This window comes from Bos mutus, chromosome 11, assembly GCF_027580195.1.
Source record: "Bos mutus isolate GX-2022 chromosome 11, NWIPB_WYAK_1.1, whole genome shotgun sequence".
Classification (NCBI taxonomy): domain Eukaryota; kingdom Metazoa; phylum Chordata; class Mammalia; order Artiodactyla; family Bovidae; genus Bos; species Bos mutus.
Window position 1 is genome coordinate 26,014,334 of NC_091627.1, and position 20,820 is coordinate 26,035,153.

The 20,820-nt window shown below is 43.0% G+C and overlaps 1 protein-coding gene across 17 annotated transcripts in view; it reads left to right on the top strand.

Annotated features, from left to right (window-relative positions):
• The window catches only part of KCNS3 (potassium voltage-gated channel modifier subfamily S member 3), a 47,948-nt gene extending 29,250 nt beyond the window's left edge, over positions 1 to 18,698 (top strand). For 15 of the 17 annotated variants that reach the window (XM_070379150.1, XM_070379155.1, XM_070379158.1 and 12 more), the window contains 2 exons: positions 2,388 to 2,576; positions 16,696 to 18,698. In XM_070379150.1, coding sequence (XP_070235251.1) covers positions 16,755 to 18,230 — 1,476 coding nt within the window. In that variant the 5' untranslated portion in view covers positions 2,388 to 2,576; positions 16,696 to 16,754 and the 3' untranslated portion in view covers positions 18,231 to 18,698. Of the gene's footprint in view, positions 1 to 2,055; positions 2,079 to 2,387; positions 2,577 to 16,028; positions 16,183 to 16,695 lie in introns of those variants that run through there. The other 2 variants (XM_070379163.1, XM_014476774.2) reach the window with 2 other exon arrangements.
• The last annotated feature ends 2,122 nt before the right edge of the window (positions 18,699 to 20,820 follow it).

The following is a 20,820-nucleotide window of genomic DNA, read 5'->3' on the forward strand; positions in this document are numbered from 1 at the left end:
TCTGCTGCAGGGACGGGGCTCTGGGTGTAGGTATGGCATAAGTCCTCTTGGAAGAGGTCGCCATTAACCCCACTATAGAGCTGCCAGAACTTACATAAATTCATATAAAGAAATATTGACTGATTTTATGTGTTTTCCAAAAACCCAGTCTTTTGGACAGAAATCATGGTGAGGGGAAATGAAGCAAGGCACAAGAATTCTGACTTTCAGGGGAAGAAGAGAAAAAAGACAGCCTAGGATGTTGTTCATGCATCAGACATTGATGCCCACTGGGCACCAGCTTCTGTAAAAATGATACATTTGGTCTGTCTGTCCCTGGACCAGCCCCATCCTGTGAAGGTGATAAGCCAGTGTCCAGCAGTGCTGAGGTTTCTCAGAAGTGCTGAATAGCCTAAGGACTTTGTTGAGTTTTTTTTTCTTCAGTAATTAATGTAGTCATATCAAAGCTGTTTGTAGTTAGTTAATTATCTCCTAGCCAGATTAATCTTACCTTCCTTTAAAATGTGCTACTTTTGGAAAGGTGTCTGGTAGGGAAAGGAAGCCTATATTTGTGTGCTGTACCCTTTAAAAAAGGCACGACATTTCTACATATCCAGTGGAACACAAATATCTGAGGCTAACCCTTTGAGGTGCCGCTGGGAGGCCGTGGAGGAGGAGGAGGAGGACGTTAAGGGGGAGGAGGGAGAGAATAAGAAAGAGGAGGAGGTGGAGATGGAGCGGGGGAGAGGAGGAGAAGGGGGAGCGGAAGGACGAGGAGGAAGAGGAAGATGAGAAGGAGGAGGATGGTAAGGGGGAGGAGGGGGAGAATAAGGAAGAGGAGAGGGGGGAGCGGGAAGGGGGAGGACCATGAGGGGGAGGAGGGGGAGAATAAGGAGGAGGTGGAGAGGGAGATGAGGCGGGGAGGAGGGGAAGGGTGGAAGGAATGGAGGAGGAGGCTAGCTCCTGAATTTTATTTGTCCATGTTGAAATGTCTCTACCTCTTTGCCAAGGGTCCCAATCACAGAAGTTCAGTGTGGGTAGAGCTGCACTTTTTCTGTATCCTTCCTCATTGTCATCTCTATTAGAGGTGGAAATTCGCCGCAGGGTTGCTCTGGCCCTTGTTGGGACCGGCTTGTGGTTCCTGCTTTGTTTCCCACCCCGTTGCCCCCTGGATGTTGGTAGGACACCTCCGCGTGTTTGTTCTTTGGCTTCGGTCCTATGGGCTCCGAGATGGGGGAGAGGGCAGGTGCTGGATCTTGTTTGTAATCGCAATGCCTGGATAATATCAGGCAGAGCTTCAGATATAATGAAGGTTTGCAGTGACTGACACAGCTGGAAGCATGTCTTTCACTTTTTTCTGAAGCTCAGGATCAATCCTTTCTTCTTTATCTTCCCTATTTCCCCTTTGAACTTAGCATTGATTGGAAAACATGAAAATCGATAGGTAGATGCTTAGATACTACCATGGGAAAGCACCACCATGAAGCAAAGCTTACCCTGTTGGCAAGTAAAGTTTTTTTTTTTTTTTGCTTTCTTTAATTTATTCAGAGAGAAAAAATGAAATTTATCCTCTTATTTTCATATTAACTCTCCCTCATACATCACACACACACACACACACATGTGCGCGCACACATAACTAGAGGACTTTGATCTAGCATGTATAGTCATTTCTGATGTCTGAAAGATGACAGTGACCAATGAAGCAACATTGAATTTGGCCAGCCTTTGAAACCTATCGATTTCAAATTAGAGCAGCAGTATTCATTCTATTAGTGCAGTCACACTCAAAACTTGGTCTCTAATATGGATTAAAGGTGTTCAATTAGAAGTTTATAAATTTGTTGTTCAGTCGCTAAGTCATGTCTGACTTTTTGGGACACCATGAACTGCAACAAGCCAGGCTTCCTTGTCCTTCACTATCTCTCAGAGTTTGCTCAAACTCATATCCACTGAGTTGGTGATGCCATCCAACCATATCATCCCCTGTCGCCCCCTTCTCCTGCCCTCAATCTTTCCCAACATCAGGGTCTTTTTATAAGTATACCCTTGAAAAATGTACTAGGAAAATGATGCTCCTGGAAGAAACAGTGTGGGAGGTGAGTGACTAACGTCCTAATTCTAGGACCTCATGTTATGGATATTTTATTGGCCTTGGGGTCAGTGGAGATGCCCCAGGTGTCCACTCCAGTCAAGATCTGAGTCCTGGAGCCTGAAAGTGGTTGCGAATCACTTCCTGATGTCTCTGTAGCCATGTGACCAAGGGGAGTGATGGGTCCTGGGAGTTTGATTGGTCTCTATGATATAAGTCTAATTAGTAAAATGCCCAGAGCATTGAGTCTGAGATAAAACTTTTTGGATGTGTTTTCTCTTTGGAGTTACAACATGACTGATACTTTCTTCTGCAGGTGAGAGTGATTTCCCAGCGATTGCTTCGGCCGGTACAACCAGAGAACAGGATTCTTTTCTTTTTGGCTGCTAAATGCCTCTGTATTCCACACTTTCCAGTGAGGGGAGAAGGCTGGAGCTTCTTGGATGATGATGGATATTCCGCTGGGCAGGATGAGGGCAGAGTGTGTGACATCAACAGCACAAGGGTAAGAGCTGCCTGTCTGGTGTTTTCTCTGATGCCAGCATTTACCAAAGGAAGGGGAGAAAAACCTAGTGACAGAAATGAGGGTTAAGCATCTGGGAGACTCTTCTGTTTGTAAACATCCATGGGGCAGTTGGGGTAGATGACTGAGGAAGGAAGGGAGAGGGCTGGCCTGGAAGGACTGGGTTGCTGTGTGCTGGGAGACACAGCAGGTCAACTTTGGAAGATCCTGTTGTCCACATGGCCCACCCTCTTTTGTGGTTATAGTTCACACTTGAGGAAGTGACACTCCTTACTGTGACAAGGTTCCATTTGTGTCCATTTGAGTTAGCCTGGCCTGTAATGAGTGCTATGGTGCCGAACCTGAGAAGAATCTCGCTCTGGTCCCAGATTGAGGACTTATTGGCAGTACTGGGCCCGGAGACACACTTTTGCTTGAGCTATATAGGTGGCTGAGATGGTAAAGAATCTGCCTCCAATTCAGGAGACCCAAGTTCGATCCCTGGGTTGAGAGGATCCACTAGAAAAAGAAATGGCAACCCCCTTCAGTATTCTTGACTGGGAAATCCCATGGACAAAGGATCTTGGTGGGCTACAGTTTACAGGGTCCCAAAGAATTGGACACAACTGCACAATTGACACTTCCTATAGTGTTAAAAACTTTTTGGATCAATTCTGATTAATGTTGAGATATCTTACGTAAAAATGAGGATTTCTGGGTTTTCCAGGAACACTGTAAGATACACCCAAACTGGCCTTCTGTTCTCAAAAAGGACTCATGCCGAGTAGTCTTTGCCTCTGAGATAAGCCTGGGTGGTTCACTGCAGTCCCAACTAGCCCACTTCATTTGTGTAACTTACTTGTTGGTTGTTTGGTCACTGGAGGCATGTCATTTCACCATGCCTGATCTACAGCCTTCTGCTAGCTCTTTCACAAAAATAGTGTTTTTTTTTTTTTTTTTTAAGAACAGTTTACAGAAAAATTGTGCAGAAATTGCTGAGTTCCCATGTACACCCTCCCCTTATCCACACAGTTCATCCTACTTTTCACATCTTGCCTTGGTGCAGTGTTTATTACAATTGTTAGCCAATACTGACATATTATTATTGACTTAAGTCTGTAGTGCATATTAGGATTCACTCTTGGTGTGGAACTTTCTATGGGTTTTGACAAACACATAGCGGCATGTATGGACCATCACAGCATCATATAGGATAGTTTCCTGCTCCCAAATGCTCTGTGCTCCATCTGTTCACAGTCATAGTGTTTATTGATTCTTCTAGATCAAAATGAATATCTTTCACTGGACCATGGGCAGCACTTAGCATAAGGGGCTGGGGCTGTGGTGATGACAAGACATAGTCCCCTCCATGGGAAAAGCTTGGAGTCTGGTGACAGTAATGGTCAGAGTTGTGGAGGATAAAGAGAACTATAAAGGCAATAAAGAGAAGGATAAAGATAACTATAAGGATATATAGATAACTAAGGATAAAGAGAACTATAAAGACACTGTAATCCCTTGCCTGGGGTAGGGGTGGGGTGGGGGGCAGTGCAGATAAAAATGCACCTGAACGGCTATGGGAGAAGGTGAACAGAGCTGGGAAGTAAGGGCAGGGGAATGATTCATGTGGAGCAGATCATTCTGCTCCGGCACTCCACCTCTGGACCTCATTGCGTCACCCCGACAGCTGTCTTTAGGGTCTTCTCCAGTGAGTTGGCAGTTTCCATCAGGTGGCCAACTGTCTGCATGAGGGTTCCTCTATGTAATGTGACTCAGTTCCTCTATGTAATGTGATGAGGTAGCTACTGGAGAGTTAAGTCTCCCCTCTTGTGGCAAAGTCCACATTTTTCCAATTTCTGGTGAATATCTTTCACCTCTGCTTCTTTGCTTTTTACAAATAGGACAGATTTCTGGCTTTTGGGTTCACTGAATTAGCCTTCTAAAGCAGCTCTCCTGCTTGGAGATAAGCTGGGTGAGTTACAGGGATCCCTGAAGTTTGCAGGGGGAGTCAGCCATTCTAAATGGAATCCCGAGGAAATGAGCACCTCTCTAGTATGACTGTCCAGATGGAGGTGGCAAGAGAGGGAAAGGAGTAAGTAGGGGCAGGAACAAGGAGGTAGGGGGACTCATCTGTTTTTTTTTTTTTTTTTAGTTCTACCTATTTATTGCTACCAACCCATCTCCCTCCATCCCCCTCATGCATGTTCGCTCCGTCTTGTGACCCCATGGACTACAGCCCTACCAGGCTCTTCTCTGTCCATGGAATTTTCCAGGCAAGGATACTGGATTGGGTTGCCATTTCCTTCTCCAGGGGACTCTTGTCTTAATCTCTTATTTTTGAAATAAGGCTTTACATGTATCTTATGCTTTGTGTTTTCAGAAGACTTTTGTGTTTGTTATTGTATCATCAAAGTGTGTACATCATCTTTTATTGATCAAGAACCTCCCATCCAAGGTCACAGAGCTGGGAAGTGGCACTTCAGGCACAAGTTTTCAGAGTCTTAACCTGTCTTCTTTTCTTTAGGTGCTTCTGATAGTTCAGCATGGATAAGTGGACCTGGTGGGTTCATTTCTTTCAGTGCAACATTTAAAAGTTGGGTTTGGGTTATGAATCTTCTGAATGAGGGTGACTGGGGACCTGTGCCACTGGTGTGTTGTCAGCTGCACACAATGCTGTTGGAATACGGATGTGGAAGAGACCAGGAGGGAGTTTCCTTGCTCTGCTTGGCCAGTGGGATTCACTTTGCATCCAGGCTTCCTCATGGGCTGGGAAGAGCTGTTTGGAAGATTACTGGGGGGATTAGATCCACTTAGAAGCCTCAGGATACCCAGGAAATGCTGATCCCTGCAAACAAAGACTTAAATCTAGAAGGCTCTCTGAGGCTTTGTATGGCCTGCACACTGGCTCTGGGCATGTCCTCCTTGATGTCTCATAAAGAGCTATTTCTTTTTCAGGATTGTGCTGTAAAAAGACATCTGATCCACAAAGATCTGAATCAAGGACCACTAGCATCTCCATTTCCAAATCCACAGTCAAGGTGGACCATGCAGTGCCACTGACATTTCATTATACTCTCTGCTCCTCTGTGACCCAACGCTGACTTCTGATTTTCTTTTCCTTACATGCTACCCACCCCAGTGCATGGGGAGCTTGCTCTGGGAGAAGGTCATCACCGGGGAAGGTTCCTGGTGAGCGGATGCTCAATACTTGGGTGTGGATGGAATTTAGATTTTCACTTCTGTTTACATTTGTTTCGTTTTATTTGGAATAGTCTCACACAGCATGGCTGGAAATAGAATTTAGCATGATGGTGAAGAATCTGCCCGCAGTGCAGGAGACCAGGGTTCGATCCCTGGGTTGGGAAGATCCCTTGGAGGAGAGTATGGCAACCCACTCCAGTATTCTTGCCTGGAGAATTCCCTTGGAGCCTGGTGGGCTAAAGTCCATGAGGTCACACAGAGTCGAACACGACTGATGGACTAAGCACAGCACATCACCCTTTTAAAAAACATATATGATTTTTATTTGAAAGTTAATAGAATGAAATACAGCTTTTCCAGATGATTATTCCATAAAGACTTCAATATTAATGCAGAAAAATGCTCCCCTCTTCCTTGATGATAGGACTAATGTAGATTTTGGACAAGTGGGAAGGACAAAAGAGTCTAGGTTTTTTTGTTTGCTTGTCTGTTTACTTTTATGGAATTGATTTAAAAGAGTGGTTCTGCCCAATAAAGCAAGTAGAAGTGGCTTGTATTTGTTATGCCTTTCTTACTTTTTTGAGCAAATCAAGTGCATTATCAAAGCCACCCATGCACATGTGTGCATGGATATGTGTCAACCTTTAAAAGACACAGTTTTGAGAGCATTTATAAAGTGAGTTTGAGAGCATGAAGCAAAGAGAGTGGTAAGAGGTTAATGGCTTTGGAAAGGCTTTATGGATGCCACTTGGAGAGAAATAGATCAACGTGGTGTTTAGTTTAAACTGCCATAGAATATCTTGGATCTTTGACATCTTTTTTCTTTCTTTTCAATCTTACAAACACCAGGAGACACAGGGTGGCCAAATACAGTATATGGTGTCCTCACCATGAGTGATTTGTGTTGATAGTAGGCAGGAGGATTGATGCAATGAAGTGAAGCTCTTGAGGAAGAGAACGAAAATAGCACTTAAGTTTTCTACCTGTGGCCAGATGCCTTTGGTACACATAGATGTGCCTGATCGGAGACCGCATATATCCTTGACATGCTAGTACCAAATCCCCTACCAGAGTATATAGCATTCTTTATTGAGGCTGACTAAAAATATATATAAAATTGAAGGCCAGCTGGTTAAAGACCTTCCTCTTTCCAGTTAAAAAAGTTAAATGTTTGAAGCATAGTGGAAAAAGTTTGCCCTATAAATCTGTATAATGTTGGCTAAATCCTGAGCCTCAGGTTTTTCTATTTGCGACATGGGGTATAAGATCTACTGCTAGGACTGCAGGAGAATTAAATGAAGTCATTCATTCAATGATAATTACTCATTGCTTATACTGAGGTACTACATGAGTTGCTGGGAATTACAGGATGCACAATAATGTATATGAAAATATGTATCACAGTGCATAGCCACACAAGGTGCTTACTAGATTTTTCTTAAACCATTTTTTGATGGAGAATTTTTATATGTACAAAAAAAGAGAATAATTCATTAAATTCCTCTGTACTTGTCACTCAGCTAAAATAATTGTCATAGTTATTAATTCATAGCCATCTTGTATGACCAGTGACTCCTCCCTGTCCTCCCAACCCCACACCAATGAATTATTTTGAAGTAAATTCTTAATGCAGTAAAATTTTATCCATAAATCTTAGCATATATTTGTGAAAGGTAAAGGTTTTTTTAGCACATAATTACAATACCATTAGCACATTGAAAAATTGAACAATTATAATTTTACATTATCAAGTGTCTAGTTCAGTGTTCAGATACTCCTGATTTTCATATATATATTTTTGACAGCATTTGGCTAGCTCGAATCAGTATCCACACCAAGCCACACACTGAATCTATTTGATGTGTCATTTATCTGATCCATCATTTGTCCTGTATAATTTCCCACAGTCTGTTTTTTGCTGATTGCATCCCTATAGTGTCTTTGAACATGTTCCTCTGAAATATCCTATTTGATTTTAACTGTTAGAGCTAGATCAAATTTATGTCTTTTTTTATTTTTTAGCTAGGATAGTTCAGAATTGTGTACGTGTTTCCATCCAGAGGCACATTCTGTCTTGTCTCTTTTTGTTACACTGGCTTGAACAGTGAGTTCAGGTATTGTTTCTCTGAACTAACCATTGTGGAGTTCCCTATTCATTTTTTAACTGGGTTTTAGCAGCCGTTTATGAGCACACTCAGATCTGTTATTTTATTATGAATTGCACAATGGTGAGATTTTAATTCTATCATTCCTTCACTGTTTTCCAAATTGGTCACACCATTTTCCACTACTACTCATTATGCTTAAAGGTTCTGATTTCTCTGCATCATCACAAACACTTACTGTGTTATAACCTAAGACTTGTATTATTATTACTTTTTGATTATATCCATCCTAGTTGTGTGAAATGGTATCTCATTGTGACTCTGACTTGTGTTTCCTAGTGACCAATGATGTTGAGCATCTTTTCATGTGTTTTTTTGGCCATTTATATATCTTTGAAGAAATGCCTATAAAATCCTTTGCCCATTTGTCTTTTTACTGTTGTAAGAGTTTTTTATTTTTTAAATCTATTCTGGATTCTAGACTCCTATTAGATCTATCAAGTCAAGTCAAGTCAAGTGTTAGTCACTCAGTTGTGTCTGACTCTTTGCAACCTCGTGGACCACCAGGCTCCTCTGTCCATGGAATTCTCCAGGCTAAGAATTCTGGAGTGGGTTGCCATTCCCTTTTCCAGGGGGGTCTTCCTGACCCAGGGATTGAACTTGTGTCTCCTGCATTGGAGGCAGATTCTTTACCATCTGAGTGAACCCCAGGGAAGCCTAATAACTTGCAAATATTTTCTCCTAATTTGTGGGCAGTTTTGCTCAGTATTTCCCAATTCCCCTTCATAAGAATTTCCCTTCATTTTGTTTCCCCAATTGCAGTGTGCAAAAGTACCTGCTTCCCCACATACTTAGTAATAGAGTATGTAGCTCAGTTTTTGTATTTTTTCCCATTTTGGTATTAGATATGATTTGTTGTTGTTTAGTCACTAAGTCATGTCTGACTCTTTGTGACCCCATCATCTGAAGCCCTCTAGGCTCCTCTGTCCATGGGATTTCCCAGGCAAGAGTACTGGAGTGGGTTGCCATTTCATTCTTCAGGGGATCTTCCCGACCCAGGGATCGAACTCACGTCTCCTACTTGGCAGGTGAATTCTTTACCATTGAACCACCTGGGAAGCCCATTAGATATGATACTGCTCCGTAATTTTAATGTTCATTTATCTTACTATGAGCAAGGTAGAACATTGTTTTCCTGTTTTAAGACCCATTGACATTTTTTTTGTAAACTGTCTATTCATATCTGGCCCATTTTTCTATATTGTTTTTCTCTTTTTCTTCTCAGTCTAAAGCCTTTTATATGCTAGGTATATTAACCACTTGTCTGTGATATAAGTGGCAAATATTTTTTTAACATTGCTTATGGCATGGTTTTCCATACCAAAATTTTACTTCTATATAATCAAAACTTTTTTTTGTATTTTTAGTCAAAATTAAAGAGATTTTTCTCACTTACAGAGAAATTGACCCAAATCTTTATTTAGTATTTGTATAATTCTCTCTCTAAATATGGTTTACATTATATGCATATTATATACATTCCTTTATATGTTCATTTATGTATCGGTTCAGTTCAGTCGCTCAGTTGTGTCTGACTCTTTGCGACCCCATGAATTGCAGCACGCCAGGCCTCCCTGTCCATCACCAACTCCCGGAGTTCACTCAAACTCACGTCCATTGAGTCGGTGATGCCATCCAGCCATCTCGTCCTCTGTCATCCCCTTTTCCTCCTGTCCCCAATCCCTCCCAGCGTCAGAGTCTTTTTCAATGAGTCAACTCTTCACATGAGGTGGCCAAAGTACTGGAGTTTCAGCCTTAGCATCATTCCTTCCAGAGAATACCCAGGGATGATCTCCTTTAGAATGGACTGGCTGGATCTCCTTGCAGTCCAAAGGACTCTCAAGAGTCTTCTCCAACACCACAGTTCAAAAGCATCAATTCTTCGGTGCTCAGCTTTCTTCACAGTCCAACTCTCACATCCATACATGACCACAGGAAAAACCATAGCCTTGACTAGACGGACCTTTGTTGGCAAAGTAATGTCTCTGCTTTTCAATATGCTATCTAGGTATAGCTTCATGTATAAAATATATGTAAGATAATTATTATATATAAGGTATACTATAAGTATATATTAAATATATATATATATATATAAATATACCTTTGACACATAGTATTTTCTGAATGGGAATGAATGATGCTGTTAAATGCTGGCCTGAATATAGAGTCTTGTAAATAACCATGTTCGTTATCTGTTCTTCTTACTTACTCCTTCGAGTGGGTGAACCAGCACACTGCAGAGCAGAGGGGCTGACATAGGGAGCCCTGGCTTGAGTTTTGCTCTAACCCTTAATAGCTGTGTGATGCCCATCTCTTCTAATCCTGCTTCCTCACCTGCAAAATCTCAAGGTAATAGTGAGGAGCAGATGATATAAGGACCGATTGTAATTGGCCAGGGACTAGCTTCATGTAAGGGAACCTTGCTACAGTTTATAAAGGTGAGGTCTTCTTCCCTGCTCTCCATAGGCTGCTGTGGGCTGGATGCAGCCAAGGAAACCAACAGTGTACTCTGGCAGCCATGATGTGGAGAATCTCATCTTGTCCTCTGAGCTGAAGCATCTGATCTGATATAGAGATGCTTTCTTTTTTCTCTCCTCTAAAAGTCCCATAATGAGAGATCCCTGGTTTTATGATGTATGTTGTTATTGTGATTAGGCTTTGTGGAATGAGGGCTTCCCTGGTGGCTCAGGTGGTAAAGAATCTGCTTGCCAAGCAGGAGACCCAGGTTTGATCCCTGGGTTGGGAAGATTCCCCTGGAGGAGGGAATGTCAACCCACTCCAGTATTCTTGCCTGGAGAATTCCATGGACAGAGGAGCCTGGTGGGCTATAGTCTATAGGGTCAAAAAGAGTTGGACATGACTGAGCGACTAACACTTTTTGTGGAATGCATGGACCTCAGAACAGGCTCCTTTTTACTGGCATAGAGTGAATACAAAGCAAGGAGGACAGAACAGGAAGATGGCAATTATGGTTGATAACAATGTTCTTTGGAAAAGTGATTTTGGAACAGTTGGGAAATGGATGGCACACTTTCTGATTATGAGACTGACTTCAGCAGGTTGTATCATGAAGGGAGACAGTGGCTTTCAACCATTGTGGGTTTCCGGGAAAGCTAAGGAGATAAAAAATAATCCACCAGAAGAAAATGTCCATGAAAGCCTTAATGCTAGCTTCACTAAAACTCGTTCCTTGGAACATTTTACTCTTGTACTTGCCATGAACATAAGCCTGCTTTCAGAGATCTGAGGTTCCATAAATATTTGGACCACGCCATGAGCTCTGATTTAGGCCCTTCGAAGAAGATCTCTAACTAAAAATAGAAAGCTGAGGCAGGAAAAAAATCATGTCTTTTGGAGAGGTCAGCACATCTTGTGAAGTGTTTTGCTATGCCAGGCCGTGGTCTCTGGTTTCACGGGAACATTGTCAGTGCTGGGGTGTCCAGAGCAAATGGTGCAAATAGCCTTGTATTTTCTCTCACATTGAGCTTCCTCCTAGAGTGGATGGCAGAGGGCTGTGTTTTCAGGCTGTGTTCTCTGGAGTGTCCTTTTCAGAGGTGGAATCTCTTGTCTCGCTGACAGCTTCGTCTCTTTGTAAACATAAGGACAAGAAATTCCTACCTGGCCTTACGTTTCCTCTAATGATGTCATCCGGTTGTGCAGAGTAGAAAACACATCTTCCTTTTGACTTTCTTCTTCCTTATCTTTTCCTTCCAATCAGTGACCAAGTCCTCTTGATTCTACTTTATTTGTTGTTCAGTCACTAAGTCATGTTCAACTCTTTGCAACCCCATAAACTTCAGCATGCCAGCCTTCCCTGTCCTTTGCTATCTCCCAGAGCTTGCTCAGACTCATATCCAATGAGTCAGTGATGTCATCCAACCATGTCATTCTCTGTTACCCTCTTCTCTTCCTGCCTTCAATCTTTCCCATCATCAAGGTCTTTTCCAATGAGTCAGCCCTTCATTCACATCTGATGGCCAAAGTATTGGAGCTCCAGCTTCAGCATCAGTCCTTCCAATGAATAATGTGAAGTCAAGTGGGCCTTAGGAAGCATCACTACAAACAAAGCTAGTGGAGGTGATGGAATCCCAGTTGAGCTATTCCAAATCCTGAAAGATGATGCTGTGAAAGGGCTGCACTCAATATGCCAGCAAATTTGGAAAACTCAGCAGTGGCCACAGGACTGGAAAAGGTCAGTTTTCATTCCAATCCCAAAGAAAGGCAATGCCAAAGAATGCTCAAACTACCGCACAATTGCACTCATCTCACACGCTAGTAAAGTAATGTTCAAAATTCTCCAAGCCAGGCTTCAGCAATATGTGAACCGTGAACTTCCTGATGTTCAAGCTGGTTTTAGAAAAGGCAGAGGAACCAGAGATCAAATTGCCAACATGTGCTGGATCATGGGAAGAGCAAGAGAGTTCCAGAAAAACACCTATTTCTGCTTTATTGACTATGCCAAAGCCTTTGACTGTGTGGATCACAATAAACTGTGCAAAATTCTTCAAGAGATGGGAATGCCAGACCACCTGATCTGCCTCTTGAGAAATTTGTATGCAGGTCAGGAAGCAACAGTTAGAACTGGACATGGAATAACAGACTGGTTCCAAATAGGAAAAGGAGTTCGTCAAGGCTGTATATTGTCACCCTGTTTATTTAACTTATATGCAGAGTACATCATGAGAAACGCTGGACTGGAAGAAACACAAGCTGGAATAAAGATTTCTGGGAGAAATATCAATAACCTCAGATATGCAGATGATACCACCCTTATGGCAGAAAGTGAAGAGGAACTAAAAAGCCTCTTGATGAAAGTGAAAGTGGAGAGTGAAAAAGTTGGCTTAAAGCTCAACATTCAGAAAACAAAGATCATGGCATCTGGTCCCACCACTTCATGGGAAATAGATGGGGAAACAGTGGAAACAGTGTCAGACTTTATTTTTCTGGGCTCCAAAATCACTGCAGATGGTGACTGCAGCCATGAAATTAAAAGGCGCTTACTCCTTGGAAGGAAAGTTATGACCAACCTAGATAGCATATTGAAAAGCAGAGACATTACTTTGCCAACAAAGGTCCGTCTAGTCAAGGCTATGGTTTTTCCTGTGGTCATGTATGGATGTGAGAGTTGGACTGTAAAGAAGGCTGAGCGCCGAAGAATTGATGCTTTTGAACTGTGGTGTTGGAGAAGACTCTTGAGAGTCCTTTGGACTGCAAGGAGATCCAACCAGTCCATTCTGAAGGAGATCATCCCTGGGATTTCTTTGGAAGGAATGATGATAAAGCTGAAACTCCAGTACTTTGGCCACCTCATGCGAAGAGTTGACTCATTGGAAAAGACTCTGATGCTGGGAGGGATTAGGGGCAAGAGGAGAAGGGGATGACAGAGCTTGAGATGGCTGGATGGCCTCACTGACTCGATGGACGTGAGTCTCAATGAACTCCGGGAGTTGGTGATGGACAGGGAGGCGTGGCGTGCTGCGATTCATGGGGTCGCAAAGAGTCGGACACAACTGAGTGACTGATCTGATCTGATCTGATCTTAGGATTGACTGGTTTGATCTCCTTGCTGTCCAAGGGACTCTCAAATCTTCTCCAGCACCACAGTTCACGAGCATCAATTCTTTGGCGATCAACTTTTTTTATGGTCCAACTCTCACATCCATACATGACTACTGGAAAAACCATAGCTATGACTATATGGCCCTTTGTTGGCAAAGTGATATCTCTGCTTCTTAATACCCTGTCTAGGTTTATCATAGCTTTTCTTGAAAGAAGCAAGTGTCTTTTAATTTTGTGGCTATGGTAACCATCTGCAGTGGTTTTGGAGCCCAGGAAAATAAAATCTGTCACTGTTTTTACTTTTTACCCTTCTATTTGGCATGAAGTGATGGGACTGAATGCTATGATCTTAGTTTTTTGAATGTTGAGTTTTAAGCCAGCTTTTTCACTCTCCTCTTTCACCTTCATCAAGAGGCTCTTTAGTTCTTCACTTTCTGCCATTAAAGTGGTATCATCTGCATGTCCGAGGTTATTGATATTTCTGGGCAGTCTTGATTCCAGTTTGTGAGTCATCCAGCCTAGCATTTCATATGATGTACTCTACATATAAGTTAAATAAGCAGAGTGACAATATACAGCATTGATATGCTCCTTTCCCAATTTTGAACTAGTCCATTGTTCCTTGTCCAGTTCTAACTGTTCCTTCTTGTCCTGCATACATACAGGTTTCACAGGAGGGCAGGTAAGGTGATCTGGTATTCCTATCTCTTTAAGAATTTCCCACAGTTTGTTGTGATCCACACAGTCAAGGCTTTAGCATAGTAAATGAAGCAGAAGTAGATGTTTTTTGGGATTCCCTTGCTTTTTCTATGATCCAGTGGATGTTGGCAATTTGATCTCTGATTCCTCTTGCCTTTTCTACATCCAGCTTGAACATCTGGAAGTTCTGTGTTCACATACTGCTGAAGCCTAGGTTGGAGAATTTTGAACATTACCTTGCTAGCATGTGAAATGAGTGCAGTTTTATGGTAATTTGAACATTCTTTGGCATTGCCTTTCTTTGGGATTGGAATGAAAACTGACCTTTTTTTAGTTCTGTGGCCACTGCTGAGTTTTCCAAATTTACTGGCATATTGAGTGGAACACTTTCACAGCTATAAAATTCTTGAATTTGTCACCTCCTCTTTATACACACCACTGATGTATGAGTTTGTGTTCTCTCACCCGTTCTGTTGTAACCCTACCTCTTTGGCCCCAGTCATTCCTGCCAACAGTCTTCTATGCTGCTGTCAGTGGGGTCTTTCTAAGTTATAGTCACAAATACAGCCATGTCTACCTATTGATTAAGGTGATTTAGCAGTCTCATCTACAGGATCAAGTCCATAGTCTTTTTTTTTTTTTTAATATTTTTTTTGATGTGGACCATTTTTAAAAAGTCTTAAGTGAATTTTGTTACAGTATTGCTTCTCTTTTATGTTTTGTTTTTTCTTGCCACAAGGCATGTGGGATCTTAGCTCCTCAACCAGGGATCCAGCCTGCACACCTGCAGACGAAGTCTTAGCCACGGGACCACCAGGGAAGTCCCATGTCTAAACTCTGTAGATTGATTCACGATTCTCTTTGCAGTCTGACTTGTCCCCACCTTTTGATGCCCAGTGTTGGGAATGTCCTTTGTCCCCATTGCTCAGCTCTGCTTAAACCTTTAACATTTACCTAAATAGAACCTCTGCTAGGAAGCTTCTCCAGACAGAGGATTGGTGGTTCCCCAGTAACCCCAAGGATGCTTGACTCACTTTGGTAATAATACTACTACCTATATTGGATTATTGGATTATAGTAAGGAAAAAAACCAGAAAGGGGGTGGGAGGGATATGTGTATAGTGGATATAGCATGGGCTTTGGAGTTTATCAACCTGGGTTTAAACCATGGCTTTACCATTTGCTTATCTTGTGATCTTGGACTTAACTTCTCTGAGTGTTTACTTTCCTATACATCTACTGTGTAGTATTGAAAGGATGAAATCACATGATATACACAAAAATGTATTAGTACTTAGTTGGAACTCAGTACGTGACAATCTCCTGCCTTTCTTTTATTTGCATCATCAGCTCTGAGGAATCAGCATTGTATTGGATGATGGTCAAAACCTATTATTTTCTCTCTGAGAAATAGTTTTGGTACATCTTGGTTAGAGTCAAGACTAAAATAGCCTGTATATGCTGGGCCAGTATAGACTTGAGTATCAAAGATTGGGAGTGTGCAGGAGACTGTTTGTGAAGGGAGGAAGGAGATGGCAGAGGAGCATAGTTGTGTCAGGAAACTGATACTGCAATTAACATAAAAAGGTTTCCCTAAGTCACTTTCTTCCCTTGTGGATGTACCTGAAACCCCATCCCATGAAGTGTAACTGTATCTTTAAGATACTAATGGGACCAGGGGGTAATTATATCCTCTTGATTGTCCACATCCAAATGTGGGGAATAGAGCTTTCTCTAAAAGGAGTGAAACATGGGAGTGTAAGAAGAAACCTACATCTTTTATAAGAGCTGATCTGAGCCCCAGTGATGTGTGGCTTATGTACGAGGTGCAGAGCAGAGAGCTGTTCCTGAATGTGCTTGACCAAGCCATAGGGAACAGGAGAGATGAGCTGCAAGCCAGGCAGCAAATAGCATGCCACGTTTGAACTGAGCATTTCCAAATGAAGAAGCCTTGTGTTTGAGGCTGGAGATGCTTGTATTGAGTAAGTGATCTCAAATGCATTGCTTTTGGGGTATGGCATGCTATTATGAATGCTTCAAAAATAGAGAAATAGGAATTGGAAATTCATAAAAATTATATGGCAGTCTTTTCCAAAAAATGTATATATAAACCCATTTTTAAAAAACTAAAAACCTATTTTATGTTGTATTTCTTATTGTCAAAGGGGGATAGTATATTCTTTTTTATTTTGTTTTCTATTTTGCTTTCTTTTTTTTTTAATGGTATGTAATCTTTCTTTTTTAATAAGATGACTTTTGTTTCATTTATTTATTTTTTCTGGTTGAGTCATGTGGCACGTGAGATCTCAGTTCCTCAACCAGGGATAGAATCCACACCCCCTGTGTTGGAGGTGTGGCATCCCAACCTCTGGACCGCCAGACAAGTCCCTCTGTTTTTGCTTTTAATGTAGCCCATCATCCTGGAAAGGGCAGATTAAAAATAAGCTTGGCACGGCTGCTCGGAACAGGGCTCACGCGTCTTGTGTTCCTTCCAGGGCCAGCGTGAACTCCCTCGTCTCCCTTCCCAGCCAGCTCTCCACCGCCTGGATCCACCATGGTGTTTGGTGAGTTTTTCCATCGCCCTGGACCAGACGAGGAACTTGTCAACTTGAACGTGGGGGGCTTTAAGCAGACGGTCGACCAGAGCACCCTCCTGCGCTTCCCTCACACCAGACTCGGGAAACTGCTTAGCTGCCACTCGGAAGAGGCCATCCTGGAACTGTGCGATGACTACAGCGTGGCCGATAAAGAGTACTACTTTGATCGCAACCCCTCGCTGTTCAGATACGTCTTGAACTTCTATTACACGGGGAAGCTGCACGTCATGGAGGAGCTGTGCGTGTTCTCGTTCTGCCAGGAGATTGAGTACTGGGGCATCAACGAGCTCTTCCTGGATTCCTGCTGCAGTAATCGCTACCAGGAGCGCAAGGAGGAGAACCACGAGAAGGACTGGGACCAGAAGAGCAACGACGTGAGTACCGACTCCTCCTTCGAAGAGTCATCTCTGTTCGAGAAAGAGCTGGAGAAGTTTGACAAGCTGCGATTTGGCCAGCTCCGGAAGAAGATCTGGATCCGGATGGAGAACCCAGCCTACTGCCTGTCGGCCAAGCTCATCGCCATCTCTTCCCTGAGCGTGGTGCTGGCCTCCATCGTGGCCATGTGCATCCACAGCATGTCGGAGTTCCAGAACGAGGACGGGGAGGTGGATGACCCCGTGCTGGAAGGTGTGGAGATCGCATGCATCGCCTGGTTCACGGGCGAGCTGGTCATCCGGCTGGTTACTGCTCCCTGTCAAAAGAAATTCTGGAAGAACCCTCTGAACATAATTGACTTCGTGTCCATCGTTCCCTTTTATGCCACGTTGGCTGTAGACACCAAGGAGGAAGAGAGTGAGGACATTGAGAACATGGGGAAAGTGGTCCAGATCCTCAGGCTCATGAGGATTTTCCGAATTCTCAAGCTTGCCCGGCACTCGGTGGGACTTCGGTCTCTCGGTGCCACACTGAGGCATAGCTACCATGAGGTCGGCCTGCTGCTTCTCTTCCTGTCGGTGGGCATCTCCATCTTTTCTGTGCTTATCTACTCCGTGGAGAAGGACGACCACACCTCCAGCCTCACCAGCATCCCCGTCTGCTGGTGGTGGGCCACCATCAGCATGACGACCGTGGGCTATGGAGACACCCACCCGGTCACCTTGGTGGGAAAGCTGATCGCCAGCACGTGCATCATCTGTGGCATCTTGGTGGTGGCCCTTCCCATCACCATTATCTTCAACAAGTTCTCCAAGTACTACCAGAAGCAAAAGGACATCGATGTGGACCAGTGTAGTGAGGACCCGCCAGAGAAGTGTCAGGAGCTCCCTTACTTTAACATTAGAGACATTTATGCCCAGCGGATGCACGCCTTCATCACCAGTCTCTCTTCGGTGGGAATCATGGTGAGCGACCCCGACTCCACAGACGCTTCAAGCATTGAAGACAATGAGGATGTTTATAACACAGCATCCTTGGAGAATTGCCCCCCAACGTGAGCAGGGACCTTTGTGCCTGGACCGCGTGTCCCTTCCCGATGTTAGGTTAACACAGCTTTATCAACCTCAATGGGTTCGTTAAAATCATTTACTTCTCAGGGTGTACTCTTCAGCCATAGTTGGACATTTCATTGCTCTGAAATTATAGAAATGTCTTTATTTTTCTCAGTGAGGCGAATGAAATGCCTTGCTCTGAAATTTATTTTTTACAAGAGAGTTGTGATATGATTTTGATTTTGCAAAAAAAAAAATTATGGTATATGGTATTGGGTGGGATTTCTTGCTCCGGCTTCTGTATCATTCTGTGTTTATCATTTACTCACATTGAGCTAACTGACAAGTAGAATCAAAGGCCCAGCTGGAGGCTACATGCATGTAAGATCCACAAAATGAGACAATGCATGTCCATCCATGTTCACATTCTAGACATGGACAATAGGAGCCTAATAAATTGCCTAATTCAGTACAGAGGATGTCTTGGTGGTGTGTTTTTATGTAAAGTAACTATATTTCAATACGTTCACAATTGACTTAGTAGAGAAAATGCTCTTTTTAGCACATCAAGAGCCCTTTCTGTACGTTTTTGAACTTTGGATATACATCATCAGTGGGATAGTTCTTCTGTTCAGTAGCGTTGGTGGAGGTTTGGCAGGTGGAAGGGTCATGTTCATGATTAAACCACACTTTCCAGTGTAACCTGATTATGCATGTACACATTTAGGACGTACTCAAATTGGTATATGTGCATGAAACATGTGCCCCTACAGATCTGTTTCCAGTATTTATTTTCTAATTTCAACTACTAGAATAAAACCTCATCACCTGAAAATTGTGGAGCAGAGTAAACCTACACATTCACAGACAGAGATAACATTCAGTGGCTGGAAGGAAAGAGAAATGCTGTACAAACCCACAGATGTGACTCACTGTGGCCAGGGGAGTGAGACTTAAATCACCAGCAGCTGTGAAATGAACCAATATTTAAAAATAGCCTGAGAGGCAGTCATGTCCACCTCTTATGTTTCTACTCTTCATAACGGGAGAAGACGTATTAATACGTACTCATTTCCCGAGCAGTGACAGCAGTTCTATCCAGTGTGAAGAGAAAGTAACTATAATCTTAATTTTGGAGATGCATGGCTTCCCTGGTGGCTCAGACAGTAAAGAATCTGCCTGCAATGAGGGAGACCTGGGTTCGATCCCTGGGTTGGGAAGATCCCCTGGAGGAGGGCATGGCAGTCCACTCCAGTATCCTTTCCTAGAGAATCCCCATGGACAGAGGGGCCTGGCGGGCTACAGTCCATGCAGTTGCAGAGTCAGACATGACTGAGCGAGTAAGTACCACCAATGGTGACTCTAACTCATGCTGTCACATTGGGTTCTTCCTGTGAGACCTTCTAAATGGAGGAGCTGCGTGGATTTATGATCTAACTTTTTAGGTTTGCAGATGTGTTTTGTTGAAAGAAGGTTGTTCTCTCTAGGTTATCTGATGAAAGTAATTTTTGGACTCACCACTCCTGCTGTTTCCTTGACTTCTGAGATGGTTACAACTAACAGGATTTATAGTCACTTTTAAATCTGGAGGTTTATTACATGTATATGTGTCATCTCCTGGGACTTCCCTGGTGGCTCAGTTGGTAAAGAATCCACCTGCAGTGCAGAAGACCCTGGTTTGATCCCTGGGTCAGGAAGATCCCCTGGAGAAGGGAAAGGCTGCTCACTCCAGTATTCTTGCCTGGAGAATTCCATGGACAGAGGAGCCTGGTGGGCTACTGCCCACTTGAAGAAATGTTTCCTTTTTCCCAAATGCCTTTGATGTTGGCATAATTATGTTTGACTTTGAAGCATGGCAATAGGATTTGGAACCCAATTTTATTTAAGACTTCCCAAATAGTAATGAAGTAATTGAAGACTGCTTAGATAGTAATAGTGATAGCAGTAGTCATAGTAATAGCAATAGTAGTGGTAATAAACAGCAACAGCAATAATAATAATAAGCTACTATGTAAAGGCTTTACCTATATAATCTCACTTATTCCTTACAACATCCCTAGCAGCAAGGTTTGATTAATGTCCGGTCTGGGGGATGGGGGAGAGCAGGGAGGGGGTAGGGAGTGAGTGTTTTAACAGGGACAGAGTTTCAGTGTAGGAAAAGTTCAGGAGATGGGTGATGGTGAGAATTACACAACCACATGAATGTATTAAGTGCTACTGTACAGTTAAACATGGTTAAAATAGTACATTTTCTGTTTTGTGACTTTTACCACAGTTAAAAAATGAGGACACAGGTCATAGGAAAATGGCTCGAGTTCTCATGGCAAGTAACAGACTTGGGCTCAGATCCTGGGAGCCAGATTCCAGAGCCTGTCCCTGGAACCCTGCACTGCACTGCCTCCTGCTGTGCTGGGTTCAGGAGTGGATTTAAGGATGCATCAGGGCCATGTGCATCTGAAGAGGCAAAAAGCAACAAACTCTGTCAGATGTTGATTTTTCCAGTACGTGAGTAGAAAGGGAAAATACTGGCATATGTACCTTCCTCCTCCTGACTCACAAAGCTGACACAGTTGTTGTCAGGGCAGGGTTTTCTAGA